The sequence below is a fragment of the Acanthisitta chloris genome, unplaced genomic scaffold, assembly GCF_000695815.1.
Source record: "Acanthisitta chloris isolate BGI_N310 unplaced genomic scaffold, ASM69581v1 scaffold16433, whole genome shotgun sequence".
NCBI classification, from domain to species: Eukaryota; Metazoa; Chordata; class Aves; order Passeriformes; family Acanthisittidae; genus Acanthisitta; species Acanthisitta chloris.
Window position 1 is genome coordinate 132,381 of NW_008666718.1, and position 26,166 is coordinate 158,546.

The 26,166-nt window shown below is 37.1% G+C and overlaps 1 protein-coding gene across 1 annotated transcript in view; it reads left to right on the forward strand.

The window, feature by feature from the left end:
* The window catches only part of TMTC2 (transmembrane and tetratricopeptide repeat containing 2), a gene marked incomplete at its 3' end in the record, with an annotated part of 55,746 nt that extends 30,812 nt beyond the window's left edge, over positions 1–24,934 (forward strand). The window contains exons 2-3 of the mRNA XM_009072255.1: positions 7,679–8,507; positions 24,820–24,934. Coding sequence (XP_009070503.1) covers positions 7,679–8,507; positions 24,820–24,934 — 944 coding nt within the window. The remainder of the gene's footprint in view (positions 1–7,678; positions 8,508–24,819) is intronic.
* Between the last annotated feature and the right edge of the window lie 1,232 nt (positions 24,935–26,166).

The following is a 26,166-nucleotide window of genomic DNA, read 5'->3' on the forward strand; positions in this document are numbered from 1 at the left end:
AGGTATTCTGTTATTATTATTAAGCATGATTTTGAGGAAATTTTCTACTGTAGTGTTTGCAGTTTTTATTATTGACTAGATATTCTTATATTTGTGCATTTCTATTCCTGTGATAGCTTTGCAACACTCTTTGCTATCATTGGATAGCGATTACTTGTGTAGTTAGCCAGGGCTATTTGCAGCAAAAAGTTTAATTTGTTCTCTCTATTCATTTTCTAATAGGTATTCATTCCAATTTCTATTTAGTGTGTTCAATAGGGAATGCAAACAAAAAATCTTCCCCAATAATTAACGCAGGACATAGCAAGCTCTTGCTTCTTCAAATTATTCTTTGGCCATAACCAGTTCTATTAAGAGACTGGTGATCTAATGAATAAGAGAAGCAAATGAAATTGTTATTAAAATGGTAATTTTCTCAGTCTTGCTTCTCAAGATTGCAGTACTTACTGGTCAGGTCTTACAAAGGTTGTTCATTTAATTTTTATCATGAGGTAGTTTATTGGGGTTATTTTGTTTATTTGGGTATTTTTGTTTGGTTGCTTTGTTTCTGTTTTTGTTTGGGTTTTTTTTTCTACTCCAATGTGTGTTCTTCAAACATTCAAGTGTAACCATTCAAACTCCGGAACTGTATTGCCTGTGCTTTGTGTCTATCTGGTTAGCTATGTGGGAGGCAAGACTAGGTTAGGTGAGGAAGGAGGCATAAATGTGCTTCATTCTGTTTGTTTTGACTAGGAGTTTGAGAGGAGTTCCTGTCAATACACTTGGAAACCAAGCTTTTAATCAGTGGTAGTGACCTACTATTTGTTAGCATTCTTTGTGAATTACCTGTCATGTGCTCTTGGCCATGACTTTGAATCTTGAAGGTTTGTAGTAAATCACTTTTTTTCTGAAGGCTTTCTGAGACTGATAGTCATTGCTGTGTTGCCTTTAACTTCTCCAGTTCTTTGTGGTTCCCATTGTTTGAAATCTGGTGCTAGTGTTGCATAGAATAAGTACTAATTAAACAGAAATTGCGTCCAGACCACAGGAGACATCCTTTAGGCTGCTATTTATAATACGCACTGCATCTGAAATAAATGACTAGTATGTGTTTGATACTGTGAAATGTATTCCTACTTCAAAAGTACTGACTTCAAGCATAACAGTTATGCTACTTCTGAGTGTCTTTTGGCCATCCTATTGTACCTTCACATACATAAGATGCTGCCAGTTATCCATGATTCACTCTAGAATCCTGTTATCAACTGTAGCAACTGCCTTTTGTAGGTCAATGGGCTTCCAGCTCATAGATCATTTTAGACCTAGAGAGCTGCTTCTGTCAAATCTAGAGCTAACTTGCTCTTTATCCCAAGTATCCCATGAATTGGTTATTGATGACTTCCTTCTCCTGGGTTGATAAAGTTGCTTAGTCATTGCCAGAGGCTTAATCTGGGATTAAATGACATTTTTTCTCATAAAATGCATTTCTATTTTCATTAGTCAGTTGAAAAGAATGTGTGTATTTACATTTTTATTACATGTTTTTCTTCCACTGCATATTAAACCAGTTCATAGGCTTTAATTTTCCTTTATTGCCATCTTATTAATGTAGGAAACATGAAATGTGACATAATAATTTTTGTCACTAGGTAGGTAGGATTGTAGTCTATGCTCTTAAGAGCCATTTTATACTTTTTTTCTTAAGCATGTGTGTATGGTGTAGCAAAGACCAGAACAAACTTTTTTAAGAAAACCTGCATATCCATCCACTCAAATAAGCAGGGCTTTAGTAAATTGCCAACACCTTACACAGCATGCATAGTTCAAAAACATTGTCAGGCCAGATTTACTTGATACAGTGTAGGAGATACAAATGATACAGTGAGCCTCAGTCATGGGTACTCATTTTCATACGCGTTCGTTGCTTGAGCAGACAGCCCAGCTATACAGCAGGTACAGCCTTTGTCTTCCCAGTAGGACTGGGGGAAACCTTCCTTTCTCCTTGGGGCCTACTGGTCAGTTTGCTCAAGTGTAATACTGAGCTGTGCTGCCCACCACAGCTATGCCACTCATCTGTGAGGCTGTCCTGCTTCCCTGTAGTACACATGGCAAACTGGTACCGTTTTACACAGCGGGAATCCTGCTTTGGTTTCCTTTGAATGAATATGAATTACTACTCTGTCATGTTGCTTTATCCAGTTCCTTCTTTTCTTTCTGCAAGTTCTGTGTTGGAACCAGACCCTTTTAGGATTTACTAGTACTGAGAAGAGCGGAAGGATTACTTGACACATCTTGGAGGGTGAGCTTTCATCTGTAGTCTCAGTACGGTGTTTACCATTTTAGTAGTGGTTTAAAAGAGTTGCTTGTGATATGTGATAATCCCTTGTACTTCTCTGAAGATAAGCCAACTACCTGTTCCATTTCTAATACTTGTCTAGCTTTAAGCAGTCGGTGTTGTCCTGGTCTTTTATACAGGTTTATTTTTCTGAACATTTCTCTGTTATTTCAAAAGCATTTTGAATTCCAGTTCTGCCTTCCAACATACTTGCATGTTCAGTGAGCTCTCAGTGTTTTGTCTACCGCAGAAAGTGCAGTGCTCTTTCTTCACTGCAAAAGCTCTCGAATGAGACAATACTTGTAAAATGAAATGCAGGTATGACTGTAGGACCACCTGTCTGCCTGTACAGTGGTAACAGTAGTGCTGGACAGCATTCCTGAGCAGTGTGGCAGTTCAGGAATGGCATTTGGCTGGTGCCAATGGGTTTCTAATATTCTGTGCAAAGTTCTTGCTGCTACAGACAGGTAAATTAACTCTGGGTAGATATCCATAGCATCACCATCATCACACTGCATTTGGCTGTATCAACTTAGACTTGAAGAGAGCCTTTTGTTTTTAGCATTGGTTATGCACACACATTTATCAAGCTACTGTAGTCCTTTTGCTCTTGTATTGTCTTCAGACATTCATAGAGTTTCTGTTCTTAATGCAGTATATCTTTTCCCCTATAGTCATTATAACTGTCTTTTTCAGGGGAAAGGTAAGAGTCCTCGTGGGTTTGGGTTTTGGTTTTTTTAAATTAAAGATTCATATTAAAGAATGGAAGATTTTAGGGTAAGACTTTGGGCAATTTTAAATGCCATTATTTATAACTCAATTAAATTCTAGTAAGGCCAGTCAACAGCAATAAGGACTGCTCAACTTGTGCTACGGGCTAATTACTATAAAATATGTACATATAATCCTCAGCTGTTTTATGAATGTATGGACTTCCTTGTCGAGGAAGAATTGTGCGGGGTTATAACACCAGAAGTAAATGTCATTAGATATGTACAGTTGGTCCCAATATTGGACAAGCTATAGACAGAGCTCTAACTCAGAGGCAAAACAGACCTTCAGGCCAGCTGTTGTTGTATCAGCAGTGTAAATGAGTGAACTTCATTTAGTAGGTAATGCAAGCAGCAATAAACTGGGCAGATGATCAGGCACTGGTAAAGGCCACTTCATCTTAGTACTGTGTCCTAGCTGGGGACAACAGAAAATAGCTTCATTCCTGGTGGAGACACATTTTGAATTCTAGTTCTGCTTAAACTTAGCTGAGCTGTGATCCAGGAGGCCCTACCTACTGTGGAAAGAGGGTACTATCAGTCTAGTGATCTGGCAGCATTTTACTGCTTTGGGAAGTCCCACTTTTCAAGACAACATATTTTTAAGGAGCCCTAAGTTAGAATGCCTGGTGACTTACCTACATTAATTTCTGCATTGTTCTAAAAATAACATTTTTTGTGTGATGATTTTGATATCTGGATTGCCTTGACCATATGCAGTATTTAATGCTGCTTTGTGAAATGGCCAAGGTGACTTTAAAAGAACAGTACCTTTTGAAAATGCTTTGGATACCACTTGGGTGATGACTGAGCTTCGTCAGGGGCTGCCTGATGAAGAAATCTTCTGCAGTGCCTTGTTGAAGAGCAGTATAATGAAGTGAGGAATTAGGATTTAATGCAAGGGAAATGTGCAATGTGGGTGGGTCATGCAGATGGATTTTGATAGGGAGATGAAAAAGGTTTCTATAGTCTCAAAGACTAAAATTGCAGTCGTGTTACTTGCCTGTTAGCAGGCTGGAGAGATGTTAAATCTGATCTAAATCAGTGCTCATTTTTTTTTCCCAGATGAAAATGACTACTTATGAAAGGTTAGAGGATTTATGGGGGTGTCAAAACATATGGCAGATGGGCTGGATTAGGACTCATGAGTATAGTAATCCAAATCCTTTCTGCCAAGCATTACAGAGGATCTCTTCCTGCTGTTGAGCTGCACTAAATGTACACAGTCAGAGGAGCACAGGCTGTCAGGAGGATTAGAGGAAGAGTTGCTAGTGAAAGTGCTTGGCTGAGCAGAGTTCTTTTTGAAAACACTTTCTTTGTAGTCAAGAGTCTACTGGGGAACTGGCTATATTATTTAATTTTAATAATTTGCTGGAATGACTTTTTCTTCCTTTGGTTTACTATACAAAGCCTGGAAGAAAGTAAAGCCAAAATGTGTGCTAAACCTTTCTAGTTATCTCTGACTATATTAGCACAGAGGGATAAAAACTGTGCAAAAGCCATGAACGTTAAGAGAGGAAAAAAGGAGAATAAGTTTGTCTTTCTCTCCGAGGCCAGTGTTATCTGTGTGATTTAAGGAAAAAAAAAAGGTATCCTACTTTAAATTGTTGTGACAGAAGCTTAAGTGTTAGGGAGTTATAGTCTTGATTCTAGACTGAGTCTTCTCTGAAATCTGCAAATTCACCATGGCATGCCAGTGTTCCCCAAGTTGTTGCTAACTGTAGTTAACATGTAGTTAATTTTAAAAAGTTGTAAAGCTTTTGAAAAGATCCATGTCTAAAATAGTTTCTGCGGAAGGACAGAAACCATTTGTGTGTGAGGCAACAACAGGATATTTGCACTTCACTCCTGTAGTCGATTAACTACTACTAAAGAATCTACCAGAGTTTCTTCCCTAGTTAACCAGTGCTTTCCAGCATGATAAATTGATATGCTGGTATGGAGAACCACCTACTTGGATATCTCTGAGCTCCATGAGTGAATGCTTAAATATTTCATTTGGCAGTCGTGTAACATGCTTAAAAATAGTAAAAAAAAAAAGTTTTGTTAAAGCATGAAACACTATACTCTGCATGGATAAGTTGTGTTCTTTGTAGAACCAACTAGTGTGAGGATCCAGATCTTACAGATCTTAAATTTAAGCTTAAAAGGAAGGCTGCAAGCAGTTACTCCAGCAGTGATCTGTTAATCAGGTTTTACTTCTTTAATTTTTAAGATATCTTAATCTTTAGAGTTGTATACAGCCTTCCAGCAAAGATTTGCTCTGAACTTATAATTAAAACAAGCTAACAAAACCCACCATCTTTCAGTTCCCATCCTCTTTCTGTCCAAGCAGCCTCCTTTTAAGAGACTTTAGAAGTGTGTGTAAAATTTAGAGCGAAAAATGTCACATTTAGCATTTGAGAGTTGTCTATATGCATGTTTAAGGAAATGAGGTTGGAAATAATTTAGCCAGAGGGGTGGGCAGAAAAATTTTCATAGAGCAAAATGTGACAGGAATGAAAGGACAAGTTGAACCAGGGACATCAGGTTTTACTATGAGGGTGTACATGCAAATCCATGAAATCTGAACAAACTTTTAATTCCAAATAGGCAGTTGGAAGTTTCAGTGATAACCAGTTTCCACAGCTTTTATAACATTAGAAACATTTAAACAGTTTGGGCAGGGGTGGATGAAACCGTATGTGAGATGGCTTGTGAAGTATTATCCAGCTTACAAATACAACAAAGTTGTTATAGGAGGCTTTCCAGGGAGTGTAGTTATCATGGGTTTTGATTGATATATTACCAAAAATATTGTGGATTTTCCAGGATATAGAAATATGCAAAAGCTAATACATCAAACTGCAATTAATATGGCAAATTAATCTGTGGGCCCAGGCTTTGTGTGATGTATAAAAAGTGCCAGCATTTGTTAGATGTTTCTGATACAAGTGTGTATATGTTCTCATTATATATGTGTTTGTTCCCTACTAATATGTCCATTAAATTCTTCCATATTGCGTCAAAACTGAGTGAATTAATCTAACTGCCATATAATATTCTAAGTTTCACAAGGAAAACCTCTACAGAAATGTGAAAAGGAATAAATTTCTTCATGATAAATTTTAAGATCAATTATAAGATAATTATAAGATTATCCTGACTAAACTGTATCTTGTTGCTGAAACATCAGTAAAACTGATGGTAGAAAACTGTTAATAATTGATCTAAATTGGAGCAGCACAATCATCTGTATTTCATGATTTCAAGGGGAGAGTCCCCCCACAAAGGAGAAAAATGAGCTGTTTTGGAGAAATAAGATGAAACATTCCAATGTGAGGTCCTGCTTCTGAATAACTAAGGAACCATTGAATAACAATCCCAGGAATGTGTCATGCAAGATGGAAAAAATGGACCTAATAAAATGAAAAATGATTGACAAATAATTCCTTCTAATAATGGGGAAAGATTATCAAAGCACTTACACTGTATCTGGAACTATTTGGCAAATAGTTTAGTCTTTTTCTTATAAAAGGCATCTGAGAAGTTGAAATATAAAAATACACATATTTTAGCTTTTACAGATTCTTCTGCAGAGAGTAATGCAAACCAGCTTTCATTTAGGATGCACATGTAATTGAGAGCAGAACTTAAGCTCATCTGTCCTAGAAATAGGTGAGAAAATCTAGATTCCTGATTCCCATTTAGGCAGAAGTGGTATGTTTCTGCAAGCATTTAAATAAGTAAGTGCTTTTGGACACACTAGGGGGGATGACCCAAGAAGCAGTTCTTGCTGGAAAATGTTGAGTTATTCCATAAATAAGTGGAAGTTCTTCAAGTTGCTGGCATGATAACTCCAACAGAGTCAGCTGCCTGCTTCACATAATATTATCTATATGGATATGAAGATGTGAAAGGTTTTGGAACACTTATTTAATATGGTGTGCCTGAAGAAAATCACCCAATATTGTTTGGCTGTGAGATGCAAAATGAAGTGGGACTTTAAGTAGTAGGTAGGTCTGAAGGCTTCAAACAATCCACTGTATTTAATAGGTAGGAGCTGGAGGACCTCAACATGGAATCTGTGTCTATTTTCTTCTCTTGCTTTCTCGTGAAGTTTAAGCAGTTCTCTGGTGAAATGCCTTAGAAAATACTTTTGTTAGGGAAAACAGAACTGGAACGTTTTTTAAGCTGTACATCTTGTTAAAGCAAACTGTTGTTTTGGTCACAGCCAGAAACAAAGGAAGGATTTGGGATGTTATATGGAAACCGTTGTAAGATTCCATAAATTCCACTCAAATAAGGAGTTTTCAAAGGGTTGCACAACTAAATCTTAAGTAAGGACTGACAGCCCTAAAATGTCTGAAGGCTTGACTGATACAGGCTTGATACAGCTTAAATGAAAGAGCCAGTTCTTTCAGTCTGTGGTCAACAACATACCCCACCATTTTGTGATCCAAATGTCAGATAATGAGATCTGTTGTGCTTGTTTCCATTACTGAAAAAAAAGTTGTAGCAGGTAATTTCTCTTTTGTGTATAATTTTCAGAACTAAATGGCTGGTGTTGATTTATGCTAAGATTTTTTTTTTTTTTTTTTTTTTTTATTTTCAGAGAAAGAATTTGACCCTTTTCTTCAGCATTGGTTTATTGACCTCCTGGGGGACTGCACTGCTGGGTGTCCGCTTATACTGGATGGGCAACAAGCCCCCGAGTTTTTCCAATTCTGACAATCCAGCAGCTGACTCGGACAGTTTTCTCACGCGTACGCTGACCTTCTTTTATTTGCCAACCAAGAACCTCTGGCTGTTGCTGTGCCCAGATACCCTCAGCTTTGACTGGTCTATGGATGCTGTGCCTCTTCTAAAAGCAGTCAGTGACTGGAGGAATCTACACACTGTGGCCTTCTATGCTGGACTCCTCCTCCTTGCCTACTTTAGCTTGAAGGGCTCCAGCAATGAGAGAGAATGCAATGGAAAAGCTGTAATGAACGGCAAGCAGAATGCTAATGGGCATAGCTGCCACTCAGAGATGGAGTACAAGACACTGGAGGTGAAGGCAAGCTTTGCATCAAAAGAAGAGAATGGCATAAAACCCCATGAAATTCAGAAACTGCAGCTTCCTTCAACTGAGAACATTGTCATTCTGTCTCTCTCTTTGTTAATAGTGCCCTTTGTTCCTGCCACAAACCTATTTTTCTATGTCGGCTTTGTAATAGCAGAGCGTGTGCTGTATGTTCCTAGTATGGGCTTCTGCCTGCTGGTTACAGTAGGTGTCAGGGCCCTTTATGTCAAAGCCCAAAAGCGCTTTCTGAAGAACTTGGTTTTTTGTTCCACTGCTGCGTTAATTGTTTTCTATGGACTCAAGACTGTTGTCAGGAATGGGGACTGGCAGAATGAGGAGATGCTGTATAGGTCAGGAATAAAAGTGAACCCTGCCAAAGGTAATTTTTGCTCTTTATGCTGAATGCTTTACTTATTTCAGTCTGTCTTTGCCTTTGAATTGTCTGATTTTATTAGCTACATCTAAAGAGGATACTTTAAGAAATGTCCCTTTCAAGTTGCAGTGGCATGCGCATTAGTAAAAAATTAGGAAAAACAGGAATGTGTTTTGATTAGGTGTTACAGGTTTGGCATTAACATGGAGAAAACGAGACCCTAAGGTAAGAGGATGCTTTGTTTTTCACTGATATTAGTTAGTACTCTATTTTGGAATTAAAGATGCATTATTAGTATTACAGACCCCATCCTGGTAATTTTCCATTTGGTATCTGGCATCTATCATGCTAATGAGAATTTTTCATATGTTCACTGAATGTTCTGTTTTCTGTGACTAGAAACTATAAGAAACAGTAAAGGACAGCATCAGGGAGGTGCTGTTTCTTTAGTTCATCTGATGCAAATAACGTCAATACTACATAATAAAAATGAGGAAATGAGGTCATATTATTCAGCCTAGGAAATTACTGTAGTTTCCCCTGTATACAAGTACTGTAAAGAGTTATTTTCAAATACTTATGCCCTCCTGTTCAAGTATAAACGTCAGCTATTCGTAACATTGCCCAGCTACATTTCTGAAAGGTTGTATCTCTGGTGTAATGAAATGGACTACGGGTAGTGTAAACACATCCAAACAGGCAGTAAACCCACTGGTTTAGGGATCAGTAACAATGTTTAGCTGTGGCTCTGTGATTTCAGCAGTACATGGCAGATCCAGCTGGGATCTTGAACACCATTCTGCCTGGCTGTACTGCTCTTGGCACACATGCAAGTTTGTATGCGAACGGTCAAAATACCACCTGTAAGTGCAATGCAGACATTGACTAAGCCTTCGTTATTCACAATTCATCAGAAGTGAGAAGGGATCAGTTGACTGCTTTGCCTGTCTGTGAAAGAAAAATTTGACAGCACTTAAACACTGGAGTTTTTTAGTCCTCTGTTCAGAAACCCATTAAATGATGTAAAGTTGTCTGCTGACAAAGTTCTGTTTCTTGGTTAGACAGTTATGTCATAGTCTAAAAGCTGTGATAGTAAGAGGCAAATGCAGGTGTTACTGTGAGTGGATAGGGAGTGAAAAAGTAGATTTGGCAGTTAAGATGCCTTGCAATGCAACATTATAGTAGCTTGTCAATCGTCAGTCTGATTTTGTAACTCTTCTCCATATCCTTTCTCACCCTAGGAAAATTATTAAACCTGTTGCTGCAGTAAGTGGCTTTTGTTAATTGTGAACAAGCACATCCCATTTATTTTACCTTTTTTTTTTCCTTCTAAAATGAGCACAGGAGAGCAAGAAATTAAGTAACTGTACAGCCAGACAGCACACCAGAGTGATTATATGATGCTCCAAGACTTAGCAGTTTAGTGACAAGATAAAGTTTGCACTAAAACGTTGGCATTCCTTGGAAAGAAAACAGTGTGTATGCATTTGATTAGTTAATGTATGTCCATTTTTGCCTTTGGTGGAAATCCTGATAGCCCAGAATGTGTCAGTACTTGCCTGCTTGCATTGAGCCAAATTTTGTGATAGAAATGGTATAATGCCAGTTTTTATCCAATAGTAGGAATGGCTGCAGGATTGTCTGGAAATTAGAGTACTGGGTATTATGTTCCCGGGAGACAAGGCAAGCTATTATCATTATATGCATCTCAGTATGCAGATTCATGCATCTGGTTTCTTGCCATATAAGAAGTGTCTTGTAAGTTATGTAAAAGCGAAGCATCATGTCAGTGCGATGATATAGACGTGACTGAGCTGACTTTAAATCTCCTTCAAATATCCTGTTAAACTTCTGCTGAATATTTACTAGCCCACACACATTGTAACAAGGCTGGGTATCAGAAACTCCCAGCTAAAGCGACCTGTCACCCAACTCTATTCATTATTGTGAATACTTCCTAGATTATCCCTGGCTTTGACTATGCTAATTTTATTTTCTAGTTCTCATACAATCAGGCAAGCCTGACTGGACTAGACTGGCTGCCAATCCTACTGAAGCATTAGGAGATCGACAATTCAAACTACTCTTCAGTAATTAAATGAGGTCGATGTAGGAAAAACAATTTATTTTTGTTTGCCTCTTTTTTTAGTTTTAGGAATGCTGGTGATAAATAGACTATTCAGATAGTCTGACAATGAACTGCTCAGTCAAATGGTAAAGTGGAGAAGTGTTTTTCTTACTTTTAGGCTTCTAAGATGAGGCCATCCCTCCTCATTTCTCTGTAACTATTTTTCCTCAGTAATATTTTCTTACTTCTGAAAATTTCCCTGATGGTTCTTCTTTTCCTGTCTTCTCACGCAAAGGGCCTCCTCTGTCCTAGGCTCAGAGGCAATGAGGAATCCCTTCAAAAACTCTTCATGTGAGAACTGATAAAGAAGTAGAAGTTGGTAAAGACCAGCTTTGCTAAAGTAGAGACAAGTGTTTTGTTCCAGATCCATCTGTATTCTGGCCTAGCAAGATGAAAGCCACTCAGTGGCTGCTGTGTGACAACACTGAGCTGATGTGCCTGTACTAATAAGGCCATTTGAAAGGCAAGTTTTAACTTAGGTGCATTTGTGAACTAATGTGGCTGAACTGCTTTGGAAATGGAGTTGTCTCACATGGTAATGGTTTATAATCAGGTCTTCTGCGTTGCAGTACATGTAAGAATATCATTTCATCTGATGCTGTGGGACTTTGAAGCAAATGTATTCAGTGGCTTCTCCATTTTCAATCCTCAATGAAGAAATGCACGATAAGCACCTTACCAACACTTTCTTCTGGCCCCCTCAGGGGCACCTTGCAAGCAGTGCAGACAGTAGTGTTCTGCCTCAGGTGAGAAAGCCTCTACCCCTGCAGGCAGCCACAGCCTTTCTGCAGTTTGCATTTCTCCAGGCTGTTTTTGTCAATCATTGACAATGTGGAAAAAAACCCCTCAAAACCATGGGGCATAGATTATCTCTCAAAAAACCCCCAAAATACACTGTGGGAGAGTCAAGACCCTCAAAACCATGGGGCATGGATTATCTCTCAAAAAAACCCCAAAATACACTGTGGGAGAGTCAAGCAAGAAGAAGGTGGTGATGCTGTGCCCCAGCTACCGTGTGTGTGCCAGCTTTCCTGGCTGCCTCAGTGTGGCAGGCAGCTGCCATCCCTTGGCTGGTGGAGTCATAATGAAGACTTGAGATGCCTTGACTGCATCTTTACTCATCTTGTTCTACTGTATTGGGTTATGACTAGCATTTCAAATAACTTTAAAGTGATCCAAGCATTGCCTCATTACAGCACTTGAGGGAGAAATATGCAAGACTGATTAATTTAGTTAATGGATCCTGCAGTGGGTGTATGCATGTTTTGACCCTAGGGAGGGAAAGGCACAAGTGTTTCTCTGTGCTGCCTTCAACTTAATGGGCAGCCCAACTAATATAAAACAGTTCTCATTATCTGAGTGTTACTTTATAGTGGAGGAAACCTCCCAAAATGTAAAAACAAACAAAAAAGTTAAAAGTGTGTGGTACCTGTCACATCTTTTTCAATTAGTCTGAGGGTCATTCTCTGGTGATGATTTCTTCTTTTTAATATAACATAGTGACACACAAAATAATTGTTCTCATTATGCTTCATTATCTCTAGTTTTCCATGTAGTACCAAAACTAAGTTTCAAAAAGTGTAATCTTTTCCCTCCGGGCCGTTTGCTACCTTGCAGTCCACACATGAACGTCAAAGGCCATTATGATATGTTTGCTGTACCTCTTACAGATACTGATCAATGAAGTAGAAAATAATAGAAAGAGGCATTGATTGTTAGACTGCTGCAGAGGTATTAGTTGCTTGGTCATATTTACTGATGAAATTTTAGAATCCAGGTGTATGCCATGATGTAAGTAAGCTTTGAAGATCCTTTCTGGAAATAGTTGTCCTGCTGCACCAAGTGGATACTTAACTTTAGCCATGCATTAATACTTAACTTTAGTCATGTATTCAAATCTTGCTAAATTTGTGGATGTGGCTACTGTTTTTGCAATGGAATGTACACCAAGAACAAATACTAGGCTGCTTCCAAAAGTAATATTAGCACATTATTGTTTGTAATAATAATAATAATAAACCCTGACTAAAGCTGGCCTTGCAGCTGCTGGCTTCAGAACCAGTTCTGGATGTTTTTCAGGTGTTTGTCCTTTTCCACCATGTATTAGTGCTAGTGAAACGTTATACATTCACATCTTCGGCAAGTCAGTGGGACCTGTGTATGTGCTTTAGTCCTTTCCTGAATCCCCATGCAGGGGGAAAAAGAATCCTTAATACCCATTACATGAAGACAAAATCAGTGTGAGAGGCTTCTTGGTTCAAATAAGCTCTGCTGATGGAGTCCAGTTGTTTAGATGTTCCGGGTGATTGACACAAAGACTGAAATAAGTAAGTAAAGAGGTTTTTGCAGATCTCACAAAATTATTCACCTGTTTTTAAAAGTTAATATAGTCTACCTCTTATAGTCCTACGTTGGGTTAAACATCCTGTTCTTAGCATCTTGCTTCTTGCATCGATTACCCTTTTGTTCTCAGTGGGCAGAAGTAGGACCAAGACATGGTGTTGACAGAGAAGAATATAGGAGCTGTACCATACAAATATAGAAAGCTGTTGTCCTCCTATCTTCCTACTCTTCTTCCTACTCCCAGTTGTTATGAATGTGAAGCATTCAGTTTTGCTTAATGTTTTCAGAAGATATTCTAATACTGAAATATTCTTCTGGACCACAATGTTCCTTTTCCCTGTCCTACTTTTGGGGTTTTTTCCCTTTTACACCAGGGTCGTGAGGACTTTCTGACTCATTCTGTTTGTGCATCTAGAAGATGTAAAGAATGTCCTTAACTATTTTTTTTTTTTGCATCTTTGGCATTCAGCCTTGATCAGTTGTATTCTCTGACACTTCATGGATAATTATCTTTCCTTTTTTAATGTTTATTTCTTTTTTACTTTCCACCTACCTTATCATCAGTTTAGCATAGGATTGGTAAGGACTGCTTCTTTATACATTTGTGAATGCCAAGATCTGAAGTTCAGATTGTTAAACATCTTAGTTGAACAACAGTGTGTGAGGGAGCTGCATGCTCATCTGAGCAGTCACTGAAAATTGGCAAGTGCATTTTTCATTCTTTTGTAGTTTTAGTGTCATTTTATGTAGTTAGTTTACTGTTTAGTTTGCTAATACTATCTGGTATATAAAATTGAAGGAATCCTCAAAGCTGAATTTAGCATATAGATTATTTACTCTCTCTATGTAGCATAATACTTGCCTTTCAATCTGAACTGAAAAAAAAAAGACACTCTGCTTTTAAAATTTTTTAAGTACCAATTTTCATTTTGTTATCCATGTTGAATAGTTTATAGTGTTAATGTTCTCTTTATTTTACTCTAACTTATGCAGCTAGCAAATGTATTTGCTATAAGAACTGTTTGAAGTGTTTATGTAGGGGGGAAAGAAAAGAATCATGTGAGTTAGTTTTGTTCCACTTTATTTACATAAATTGGTTATTACTAAAGCAGCACACAAATTTATTCTTACCCAAGAGGAGTTGGTCCTCTGATTAAAAAAAATGTAAAAAAAATTTCAAAAAATCTATGCCTGTCATTATAGAGATTGCATGCTCTAGTTCTGTGCTCTTGGGTAGGAGTAAATACTAGAAGCTGTTTCCATCTGATTCCACAGATTGCTGCAGTTATCCTCATCTGCCCTTAGAAAATAACTTATTGCTAACAGTCACTGTCCTTAAGAAGTCCCTTCTTCAGCAGGCAATGAAAATACCAGTAGTGCAGTGAGGAAAGAGGTATAATACTTTGTACTAGTCTGGCTAAAGAAGCTGTATTTCCCTCAGACAAAAAGGATGCAGTAAAACATTGTTTTCCATTAGTAATAATTTTGTATTGCTAGTGATGACTGGAGACAAAAGGAGAAGAAATATTTTAAGGTGCAACATTCTTCAAATATGCTTATTATTAAGAGTTTACATCATGCTGAGAAGACACTGGTTTCTCTTCTAATACATTTCAAGCTTTGTTTCCAATAGCTATTGCTCTGACACACAGCTTATTCACCAGATATTTTTTAATCCCTCTCAAATAGAGAAGTGTGTATTTTTACAAACACCACATGGGGCATTTAAAAGTACTTCGAGCATTTGGGATTGCATTTCAGTGTTTTGGTGCATATATTCAATTTTTTTATATGCAGCTTGGCAGTAAAACTCATCTTTGGCCCAACAGCCCAAAATATTATTCTGCACAGTAATTATTTCTTGTTCCTTTGCTTCATTCAATTTCAATAGTAATAAAATCACTCAAAAAGTGGTAACGGCCCAATTCATGTAACATTGCACTGAATAGAAAATGTGGTTTTTGAAAAACAAGACTTGAGAGGGAAAGTGATTTCAGTGCACAGATGGCCACAAACCAGCAGGTTTTAAAAGTATAAAACTGCTAATAGTTGCACTTAAAGTTTTGCATATTATGATTGTTAAGAAATATCAGTGATAGGAGTATAGCATCTGGAATTAGGTATTCATGAGCTTGTTTTAATTTTGCTAACGAGCTCTTCTTTAGTCTTTGAACAAGCCGCTCTAATCCCAATTTTTCCCTCGGGAATGGAACTCATATTACTTGTTTTCATAAGACATTAGATTTATTTTTTTATTATTTTTTTAAACATTGGTGGTTCATGATTGTATTAAGATCACTCCATGTTTATGGCAGTATAATATCCTTAGTGAGCTAGTTAATAAGTGAATATCAGGATATGTAATTATTATGGTGATTCTTGACATACTTTTTAGTCAACATTTCTTAAAAGTAATTGTCAGAGAAACATACCACCAAATAATCATCAGTTTTCCTACCATATTCACCAGAACTTTCTGTTACTTAGACTTTTTGATTAAATGTTTCATTGATATTTTCCTTGACTTCTGTTATTATTTTCAGCTTTGGTCAGAAACTTAATTTTGGCTATTTTTTAAAAGAAATTACTGTAAGGTACTATGTCTTCTGTCAGTGTTGTAAAATGTTTCCAAACACCAGTAAGAACCCTTATAACAGCTACTGTCTGGGGAGATGCAATGATCTTATTTAGGTAAAATATTCAAAGGTTGTAATTACACATTAAAAATATGATTTATGGTATATAATTTTATATGGCTATATAAGTCTGTTATTGCCATACATAAGTTATGCAGGATATGCCATGGTAAATTTGGTGTCTTTGTTCATAACAAAAATTTCAGAATTTGAAGGATAAATGTTGTACAAGATGCTTTAGATTTCTTCAAATAGGAAATACTACCTCTCTCTGCTACTCTTAATAACTTTAAAAGAGAAAGCTCAATTAGTAAGTGAACCACATGGAATTGTTTGTAAGTTAAATAAAAAGTCTCCTCTCTGAAAACAGTGTGAGGCTCTCTAAATGGGTGGTGTTGCTGCTTTGGATGATTAAAAAGTGTATAGGGAATGGTCATTAGTAAGTTGTTTGGGAAATAGCTGTAGTTACCTAGATCATTTGAGCATGCCACAGGCAGCGCAGCCTCAGCAAAACAGTCTGGTTATGCCAAATTTGCTGAAAGGCTTGAAGGAAAGTGGTTTACAGTTCAGTTCAATGTCTGAATTTGTTCTCCAGTGACAGTGTTCTCTCATTCACTTCTTCAGTAGTGCTGTAACATCCTGTGAAACCCAAGCCACTGTGGGATATGTGCTTCTCCTTCAGCAGAATACCAGAAAGCCTGAAAGAATAGCCAGAAAGCCTTGATATATATGTAGAGGTCTGGAGATAATGGTGTTTTGGTTTTATTTTTTCTTTCTCTTGGAGCATAGTCCAACAGCATCTCTAATCTGTGAATTTTAAATTCCAGGGTGATAGGAAGAGAAATTGTTATCAATTACTTGCTAGACTTTTTAAAGAAACAAACAATTTTGAGATATGGACTCATCAGACTGTTATTTCTTCCCCTGCATTCCCTGAGGTGCTCTGCAAAATTATTCAACAAGATCATCTGAGCTAAAAATGGCAGTGCAAAACAACTCCCCAGCCCTGGTCGAGGAGGAATTAATTTGGCAAGACAAATCTTTTGTAGCATATCAACTGAAATGGTAATGTTATGACCCACCTTCCTTCCTGCCACCTGTATTTCCATGCCAGTGTGGGTGTGTATTGACTGGCAAAGCTTCACAGGCCCTGTCTTGCCTTTATAAGTAGTTTAAAATAAAACAAACAAAACCTTACAACTTGAAGTGTTATGAAAAGCTTGCTTCCTGGATATGCACTAATTTGCTTTTTCTAAGTCTGTCATATGTCGTTCGAGCACATCTGAAGAGGCTCTTGGTTTGACATACCCTAACACTGATTTTCCCCTCCCTGTGGCTCCTCAGGCATGTTTCCAGGACACTGTCCTCTCTGTTCCCCTTTCCTGGGAAGAAGCCAATGATTATCCTTTTAGCTTTGAGGACCAGGACTGTTGTTTCAATCAGTTAAGTGCACCCTTCCATTGCTGCAGGAGGCTGGCATATAGTTCGTCACTCGGGACATAAGTGATAATTTTGAATGTATCATAATGTTTTTAGAACCACACCTGCTGTTAAAAAACTTAAACAATTTGGCAGATTTAGTACATGGTCATCTCCTTGCCTGAGTCATTTTCAGGCTTCCTCAGGGTTAATTCTGAGGTGACTGGGGTGCTCAGAGATGTCCTCATCTTCCACTTGTATTTTTCTGCTCCGTTGTCCTCCTTTCATTTTCTTGCGTAATTTGAATCCATTGCCTCTACAAAATGCAATTCTTTATATCATTAGAGTTTTGGGCGAGCACTGTTCACTGCTCTGTTCCTGACCCTTGTGAAATTCCATGGAATGGGAACTTTGTGGCAGTAATATTTACAGTGTTCGCACACTTGCAGTGCAGGCATAGCTAACAAAACTGGACAAAGGTGTGATTGGGCTCTGCTGTGAAGACAACAGTGACTAGATTTAGATGTTAATTGTACTGTCATCTTCCTCATTTTTTTCCCTAACCTGGATCAGTTTATTTGTCTGATTCGTACTACAGCCTTCCCAAAAATCATTTTAGCATGAGGGAAGGTATGACAGAGCTGAATGGCCTTGAGTGCAGTAGGTACAGGAATTCCTTGAAATAGTAATTTCACTAGTCACTGTGTCATGAAATATTGCCCTGAAGTAACCTCTGACAGTTATCTCCTTTGACAATGGTGTTTCTGTTGAAATAAAATATAATCTGTGTTTATCAGTCCTTTGTTGCTGCCTTTCAGTCAGATGAAAAGCTATTTCCTCATGCACTCAAGTGTGCCAGCATAGCTCGGGAGGTAGAAAACTGTTGTATTCTCAAGTCTGTGATCTTGCAGTAAGTAGCTTTAGCTTACTCAGAATATCTTCATCAGAGTTTCAACATTTAACAAAAGCAAATTGTACAAAGACAGGGAAATGAGAGGGCATAGTCAAAACAATGTGTGTGTTGGTGTTGTGTTTGTTTATTTATCTATAGAGACCACCGACAACATGGCAGTGAGGTTGTGATTTCTGGTTTGAATCTTTTTAGAGGTTCTGTAGTATCAACACTGGCTTTATGGGCCGAATCTGTTTTACAGGATGGCTTTGTCTGGAGTATTGTCTTTCCCTTCTGGGAGAAGTGGAAAGGCTGTCCATGTAGCACACTGGCTGCACTGAGGCAGCTCCAGGGAGACATGAGATGGTACCACCATCAGAGAGATGAGTGGTTGGGAAGCATGTATGTTTCTTCCTGAATTTTTCTGTTGACTAGTACTGGTTGTGGACTGTGCTGTTAAGAGTTTCTGTAATGCTGACCTGAAAATATTTTATGTTGTTGATACATAACTAAAACCAGTAAGGAAGTTATTTGATCCTGTGGCACCTCAAACAAATGTACTGACAAGAATTTCTTCATACAGTAATCTGTTATGTGCAGTGAATCATTAGGGCATATAGGAGTGTATGTGAGTTAAGTATACTCACATACTTTTCTTTGATGGCTTGCTTTACTATTCAGCCGGATTGTGGAGCCGCCCCACACTTGAGAATAGGTTCATTAAAACTAATTGGATTACCAAAATCTGCAAGTATGTCCTAGGCAGAATAAGTAGTCCATACTCTAGACGAAACTGGGTAAATGATGAAATGCTACACCAGCTGCTCAGTCCACCTCTCAGGTTCATTGACAGTCACTGTGCTGTGCAGGAAAAGTTAATTTTTTGTAACAGCAAGTGAAGTGGATATATCAGGCAGTGATGCTGAGCATAGTAGAGCATCATGCATTCATACCCATTTGTATCAGCATTTCAGAACTAAGAAATAAAACTGAAGCACTGCCTGCCAAAAGTGAATTGCTTAGTACCTGTGCTGACATGGTGTTGGATGGCTTTCTGAGCACTGCATAGGTTCTGAGTCTGGGGTTTTTTCACCTGTTTTCATTCTGAAAGCCCTGCAATTGATCAACAAGTGAACTGTTGAACAGCTGATATAAATAACAACCTTATTATAAAGAAGAGTAATCCGTAAGGTTGGAAGTGAGAGATCTCTAATACTGTCTATCTCAACAATACCAGATACCCACTGGTATAAAAAAACATGAATGTGCAACGTAGATTAAACTCATAAATTATGGCTATGTAGAAAGTGTTTATCCCTTTTGGAAACAAGAAACAGGGCAGTTTTGCTGCTGAGTTAGCAAAATGAGGTAACCTGATCAAAATGTAATATTAACAAGTGGCATTTTTAGAGGAAAATTATTGCAAATGGTATGCATGAATTTCTGACATATTTTGGAAAAAATCATACTTTCTTTGAAATAACAGGACAAACATAAATACCTTGTACAAACCATAATACAGAACATACATAATACAGAACTTATGCTCAACCTGTTCCATTTTTCATTCTCAAACCACTTTACAAACATGGTCTAATTGATCTTCTGAATATCTTTGTGAGATGTAGTGGCTCTGTATTGTAGAAAAACTGTTTTAGATGTTGAGCTCTCTTCATTACTTTGGGTGTGCAACTGAGCTTTCAGAGGTTTTATTGGGGAAACCTGTCATTCCTCTGTTCATGAAACTGTTCCCCCCTCAAGAACAAAGTGATTGCCTGATGAAATGTGAATACTAAAGACTGGAGCACCACTTTGCTTTATCAAGCAGAACCCTTGACAAGGAAAAAGCCATGAACTGCTGATGAATCTAACCTTTTAATTAGAAGGAAAAGATATTGTTCTTTATAGCTATGGTTATAACTTTCAAATATGAATGATATAACTGGTGTTGTGCTATTTCTTCACACTTTACTCAACAAAGGTAGTTTGGAATATTTGGATATTGGAAACTTATTTACCTCTCTTGCAAGTATCAGCCTTTTTTTTCCTCCTCCAGCAGGACGAATTTTCCATTTACAAACATTGGTTGTAATGTTTTCATGGAGTAGATCACACTCAGAAGTCCTCAAAAGACTCAAAGGAATGACAAATTTTCCAGCTTTAAAAAAAGAAAAGCTATTATTTTCTTTTAATCAAACAAATGCTTTGTCTGCTCCCAAATGTGTGGAAGGGAAGATTGATCTTTTTACACAAGTTAAGAATATAGATCAAAATATAAAATGCATAAACAGATATCAGTGTTCCTGCAATGTTTAGACTCTAAGTAATGGAGTTGCTTATTTTGTGAGAATACTAATTATATGGGGAAGTATTCCTTACATTCCTCTTCTGTATTGCAAGAACACCTCCTCTTCCTTTGCTTCATTCCTCCAGAGGTTTTCATGTACTTACTATCCATCAGTGTCTATCCATATTGTTATAGTAGTCACTGTGCAAACCCATAGTGAGATACAATCCTTGGCAGTAAAAACTTGCAAGCAATTGATGAATAACAAACATCAAGAACACAAACAGAAAGGCATCAAGGAGGCAAAGCCTTCTGAACAATAGACCAGCAACAGAATTGAAAACAGAATATACCTCTTTTAATTCCTGGTGAAATTGTCAGTGAAAGTTCCAAGAATATTCAGTATTCTGTTTGCTCCCCTTTGCCACAGAGCTGAGATTCACAACGTGCTGCCACACTTGTCTCTGCCTACATTGTGGTGCTATTGCCGTAGAGTGAGGTGGCAATGTGAATGCTTGTAATTTATGACTTTAAAGTTGATAGCTGTAGAGTATTAGTTTCTAGTGCAAAATGAAAAATATGTTAAGAACAGATGCTAAAAAGGAAAAAAGAAAAAAAAAAAGTAGAAGTGGCCTGAACTGGAAACCTGGATTGTCATGCTCCAGGAATAAGCATTTTTCCTCTCCATATTTCAGCAGAGGTGTTTGGACAGCAGATATATTAATAGGTTGTGAGTTTCCAAATAAATTTTATAATTATCTAACTTTTTGTGGACTATTTAGGGGTGATGGGTAGGAAGGAGAATCCTGCTTTAATACATTGGATTATCTTTGTTAATGATTTGTGATTTTTTTTTTCAATGCAACCTTGTGGATGAAGTAATCAAGATCCATGCTTTTGCACCACCCAGGTGCTCTTTGCTGGCACTTTATTGCTTTGCTATTTCCATTTCACTGAATATCATAGAATGATCCTTGATTTACTAGAAAGGGAGTTTTATTTATATGAAGATATTTGCACACATTCATTTCCATTTCCTATTTGTTTTCATAATTCAGTTGCAAGTTGAAAATTCACCCTTTCTCTTTAGTCTGATGTGTCTCTTAAATCCAGGCAAATTAGATTGGACAATATTGTTCTTGCTTTGCTGTTGTTTGCCTTTCTGTCTTCCAGAATGAAGATGCTTAGAGAAGGTTTAATATACTAGTCTGGTATTGTTTAGTCGTAATCCTTAGTTCCAATGAGGTCATTGAGAAACTGAGGCTGGAATTTGTCATATTCATTTTGAAAGCAAGTAAATGACTGAGCTCTCACTGCAAGGTGGCATAAATGCAATCTTTAAAGTCTGATAGAAAGAAATCTAGTTTGATGAGGCCAAAATTATAATACTTAACAACTGTTTATTTTCCTACTTAGTGCTAATTTCTCCTGTTGTTTATTTACCAAATAAAACCCAAAAAAACCCGAGAAGAACAAAACCCATTTAAAAAGTTTCATTTTCTCACAAACAAATGTAACAAGCATAGGAATTCTCAAGCATTAGGAGATTTTTCAGTTTATAATTGCCTTACTATAAAGGTGGTGAAATGGATGTAATTTTTAATATGCCCATTTATATTGAGTATGATCCATGGAAAATTGAGCAATTAAGTGAAGTTTGAATGGATTGACTGTTCTGTAGGTGTGTGAGATGTGAATGTTACCTTTGTTCCCATGCTATGATAGAGTATTATTTCTGAAAGATCTGGGTCTGTTTTGGTCTTGTTGTTTGTGCACAGGGAATTAAGCAGCAGGCAAAAATTAAATATTGCAAAGCTCTTTCATTCACAGCTTGCTTTTCTTCTTGTGCTGAATAGGGTCTTCAATAGGGGAAAAACAGAATCTTTAATTATAGATTAAATTGTGCTGTATGTATATACTTTAGCAACTTGTGAATGCTAATGTTCCCTTTTGCAACTTCAAGTAATACAGATTTTAAGTGAAAAATATTTATAGTTAAAAATTAAAATTCTTTGTTTTTCTTAAGGTTAGTTGCGGTACTTAAGACAAAGCAGGAATAAAGTTCCTTGAGTAGCTGATGTAGCCTCTTTTCCATGTAGACCATCCTCTTTTACTCTCCCTCATATACCAGCAACAAAGAGGATATGATTGCTGCAGATAATATCTGTTCATAACTTCTAGGGCCACGAGTATGATCTCTACACTTAAGCATTTATTCTGCAAAATGTTCTATGTAGCTTCATCTCCAGCCAGAACTGGGTCATTCATCTAACTAATTCTGTATTTAAATGGATGTGAAGATTTATACCAAGCTTTTATAGTTTGGATGAAAAGTCTTTAGTTTTCATATTTCCATTAATGATAAATTGTGACATGATCGTGTTTTATGTTTGCTATTTTCTGCTACTGTCACTTGTTCTAGTGCATCACATTAGGTTAATCATGCACAGTTTTACAAGTTAGACAAAAGTCTAAATGGAATGCATTTAAAATGAAATAATGGAGATTAAGTATTGATATTAAAAACTTGACACAGATTATTTTACAGAATGTAAAGTAAAATATTGCCTTAAAAATTGCATTAACTCAGATAAATATTAAACAGTAAAGCATGAAATGAAGCGTGGAGGAGAAACTGTTACATTTAACAGTGTTAACAGTGTTTTTCCAATCTAACAGATGAAAAGATGAGCTGAATCATTTCTTTTATACATCCTTTCATTTACCAAGCTTCAGAATGGTTGGGAGTAAATAACTATATAGCAGGAAAATGTTATCAGTAGCCCAAATAGTCATTTGATGTAATGTTCTGTTATGGGAGATCAGAGTGAAATCTAAAGTACCTACAGATTATAAGGAACATACACTTAAGGGAAACTGTGTGGTCATGACTGCAGAAACAACGTCAGGGTGTGTTTTCACAAATTAATTTAAAGCAAAAAATTAAAAATCTGTGTTTTCTTACAAGTATTAATGCTTACAGGCTGGCTAGTCACCTTAATTGCTGCTTCCAAAATATTTTCTGTGTGTAGAAAAGAATAGAAGCAGTAATTGTGAAATAGATTTAGTATTCTGCATATATATTAGCACAGAGTGGAAAAGTTGAGTGAATCTGAGAATAGTTTTAGCAGCTTTATTTCTAAAGGATGGAACATTTTTGTGACTTGTAAATTTAATGATAAATGATGTTTTAATTATTTCTCATTTTATTAAATACTAGTCTAAAATGAAGTAACAGAAATTATTTCTTTTCTCATAGAAATATGACTTTTTTTTTTTTTCTTTGGCTTTACAGAATATGTCATGCACAGTTGGATAACATGATTTTTTAGAAATCTTAAAAAGATTTAATAGCTTTTTTTCTCAGCAATGATTAGTTTATTCTGCTCAGAGGAAGTGCTGTGTTTGCTGGTCTTTCTATCCATGTTGTAGGAAGATTCTGAAACAAACTACAGCACCCTGAAAGTGATGCACTTTCTGAGGGAAAAAAACATATTATCTCAATTATCAACCTATTAAAACTACATTGAAATTTTGCATTAGTCAGGATTGATACAAATTCTTGTAAAAAAACCCAAAACTCTGAAGCATCAGAGCTAACTGCTGCTTGAGGTAATGTTTATGGTTAGTGCATCTGGAGAGAAGAATATTTTGACATATATTGTGTGTTTTGTGGAAAGGACATGCATCTTCTTTCCATTGTTCTTTCTGATTAAAAAAAAAGTGTGAAAATAGAACTGTTTTATGAAACAACTTTCTTGTATTTATAAGCATGATGTGGTTTGGATTTTTTTCATGTATACACATGGGCTATAATTATAATGCCAGTTAAATTAGCTTCCTAAATTGTGGATAACATGGGCTGTATTTTCTATAAAATGTTAGTCCTAATTCCTTTTCTTAAGTAGTTTTTGTGCCACTCAACAAAACTGCAAAGAGAGCACATGTGGAGCCTTAAATATTTTTTTACCTCAAGTGCTTTATAGATGGGCTGTAAAAGCACATTGTGTAACATAATAAATTGTATGGAAAGGAACCACATGTTTTCGAAGTTAAAAAAAAAGCATTTTAGTGACCTGTGTAGTATGTTTACATCCATATGGCATGTTTTTAATCCTGGTTACTTACCTAACCATTCTTTCAATTCCTGCATCATATATCAAATTTTCATACTTCAGTGAGTGCTATGTCTACTCTGGGAAAATTTCTTGCTGTTTAGAGTTGATAGGCTTTAAAAAACCCTAAAACTAGGAAGATGCCCCAATTCCATACTTAACCCTGGGGATTTTTGTTTAGAGGTGATATAAAATAAAATGGTCTTTTCTCTTTGCTACAGTAATTTCTAAAGCATAGAGACTTTTTTGTTTAAATTTCCTTTTCCCACCCAAAAGCCATATGTATGCAGAGTGCATGCAAATCACCTCTATGAAATGCAAGTCTCACAGTAAGATGCTGAGAACTGGGGGAAACAAAACCCCAATCTCCCCTCCCATTCCATAAAGACAGTTTCTTTGTGGAGTTTTTCTCTCTGAGGAACTTCCTGGTACTTGGATACTCTGTCATCTGTAATTGGATTGCAGCCCTTTCTGAATACTGTTTTCTCCTCTTGACAGCATGGGGTAACCTTGGAAATGTTCTCAAGAGCCAGAGCAAGATTGCAGAAGCTGAAAGCGCCTATAGAAATGCCTTGTACTACCGCAGCAACATGGCTGATATGCTTTATAATTTGTAAGTATGCATGACTTTCCTGGGGTTGAATTGTCTTTGAAGCCTGTTGTGAATGGAGCTATTGATTTACTTGCTGGAGATGGAGACGATGCTATTTGTTGCTTTGTAATAGTAATTTCATTAATTATGCTTCTCAAACTATGGGGTGGACAGGACTTTTCCTTGGTCAGCATTGTCCTATATTCATGTAATGGTATGGAGAAGGTAAACTTACAAATCTGTTTGCTTTGAAAGAAGAAAAAAAGCCAATCCACGGTGAACAAAGTACTCATAAAGGAGTTGTCAGCTGTAGCCCTTCATCTGTTTCTGACTTGGCTAAATTGTAGAGATATTGGTTTAGACTTCTTTTTTAAGTCTGAATAAGACGTCATGGGTGGAGTGTGTGTAAGCACTTCCAAGCATAGACCAATACCCCTCTTAGCTTCAGACATCTGAAATGTTAAAATAGCAAATTACTTTTCTCCTGTGACTGACTTCAGAGCAGCGTAGGTCAAATAAAGTTTAATTACTAGAACCCCGGTGTAGGTGAGTAAGAGGATAAATAACATGAGCATCAAAATGGTTATACAGCAGGGAAAAAAGATTTCCTAGCCCATGAATGTACTAAATCATGGAAGCAAGTGTTGTGCTAAGCTTCTCACTGAGGTGTGTTCATGCTGTGTGCCCCAGCAGTGTGGGGACTGATTGCATAGGTGTCCTGGCTGGGTATTGTGCCTGTTCCTGCTCAGCACTGCTTGCTGTGGTGGTGTTCGTCCTTCCTTCCCCTCCTGCCCTGACCCAGCCAGCCCAAGCCCCCAGACTGGGGCTGTGTGCAGAACAAGCTTGTCATGTCCACTAGCCAAATGCTTGTTCATGATGTGTGTGTAGGACAAAATCCAGGTGACTGCCATTCCATAGGTAGTAATATGAAAATAATGTCCCACGTGCAGTAGAAAAGTGTGAATGTTAGAGAAATAACATATGCAAATAGTAAGCCTCTTCAAATAAATAAATGAACAATGTTCTGCCTGTAAGACCAATTTAAAATGGCGGTTTGCAAGAGCTGAAAATGAAGTTTGCCATTATAGACTTTTTTCTAATATTTCCCATGTTTAGCAGGGAATAAGTTGCCCATTTCATTAATCTGCCTTTCAGTGAAGCATATTGGAAACTCAAAATAATTTACTTACAGAATTTCTGTTCCAAAATGAATTTCATATCTGAGAATATATATATATATATATATCATACAG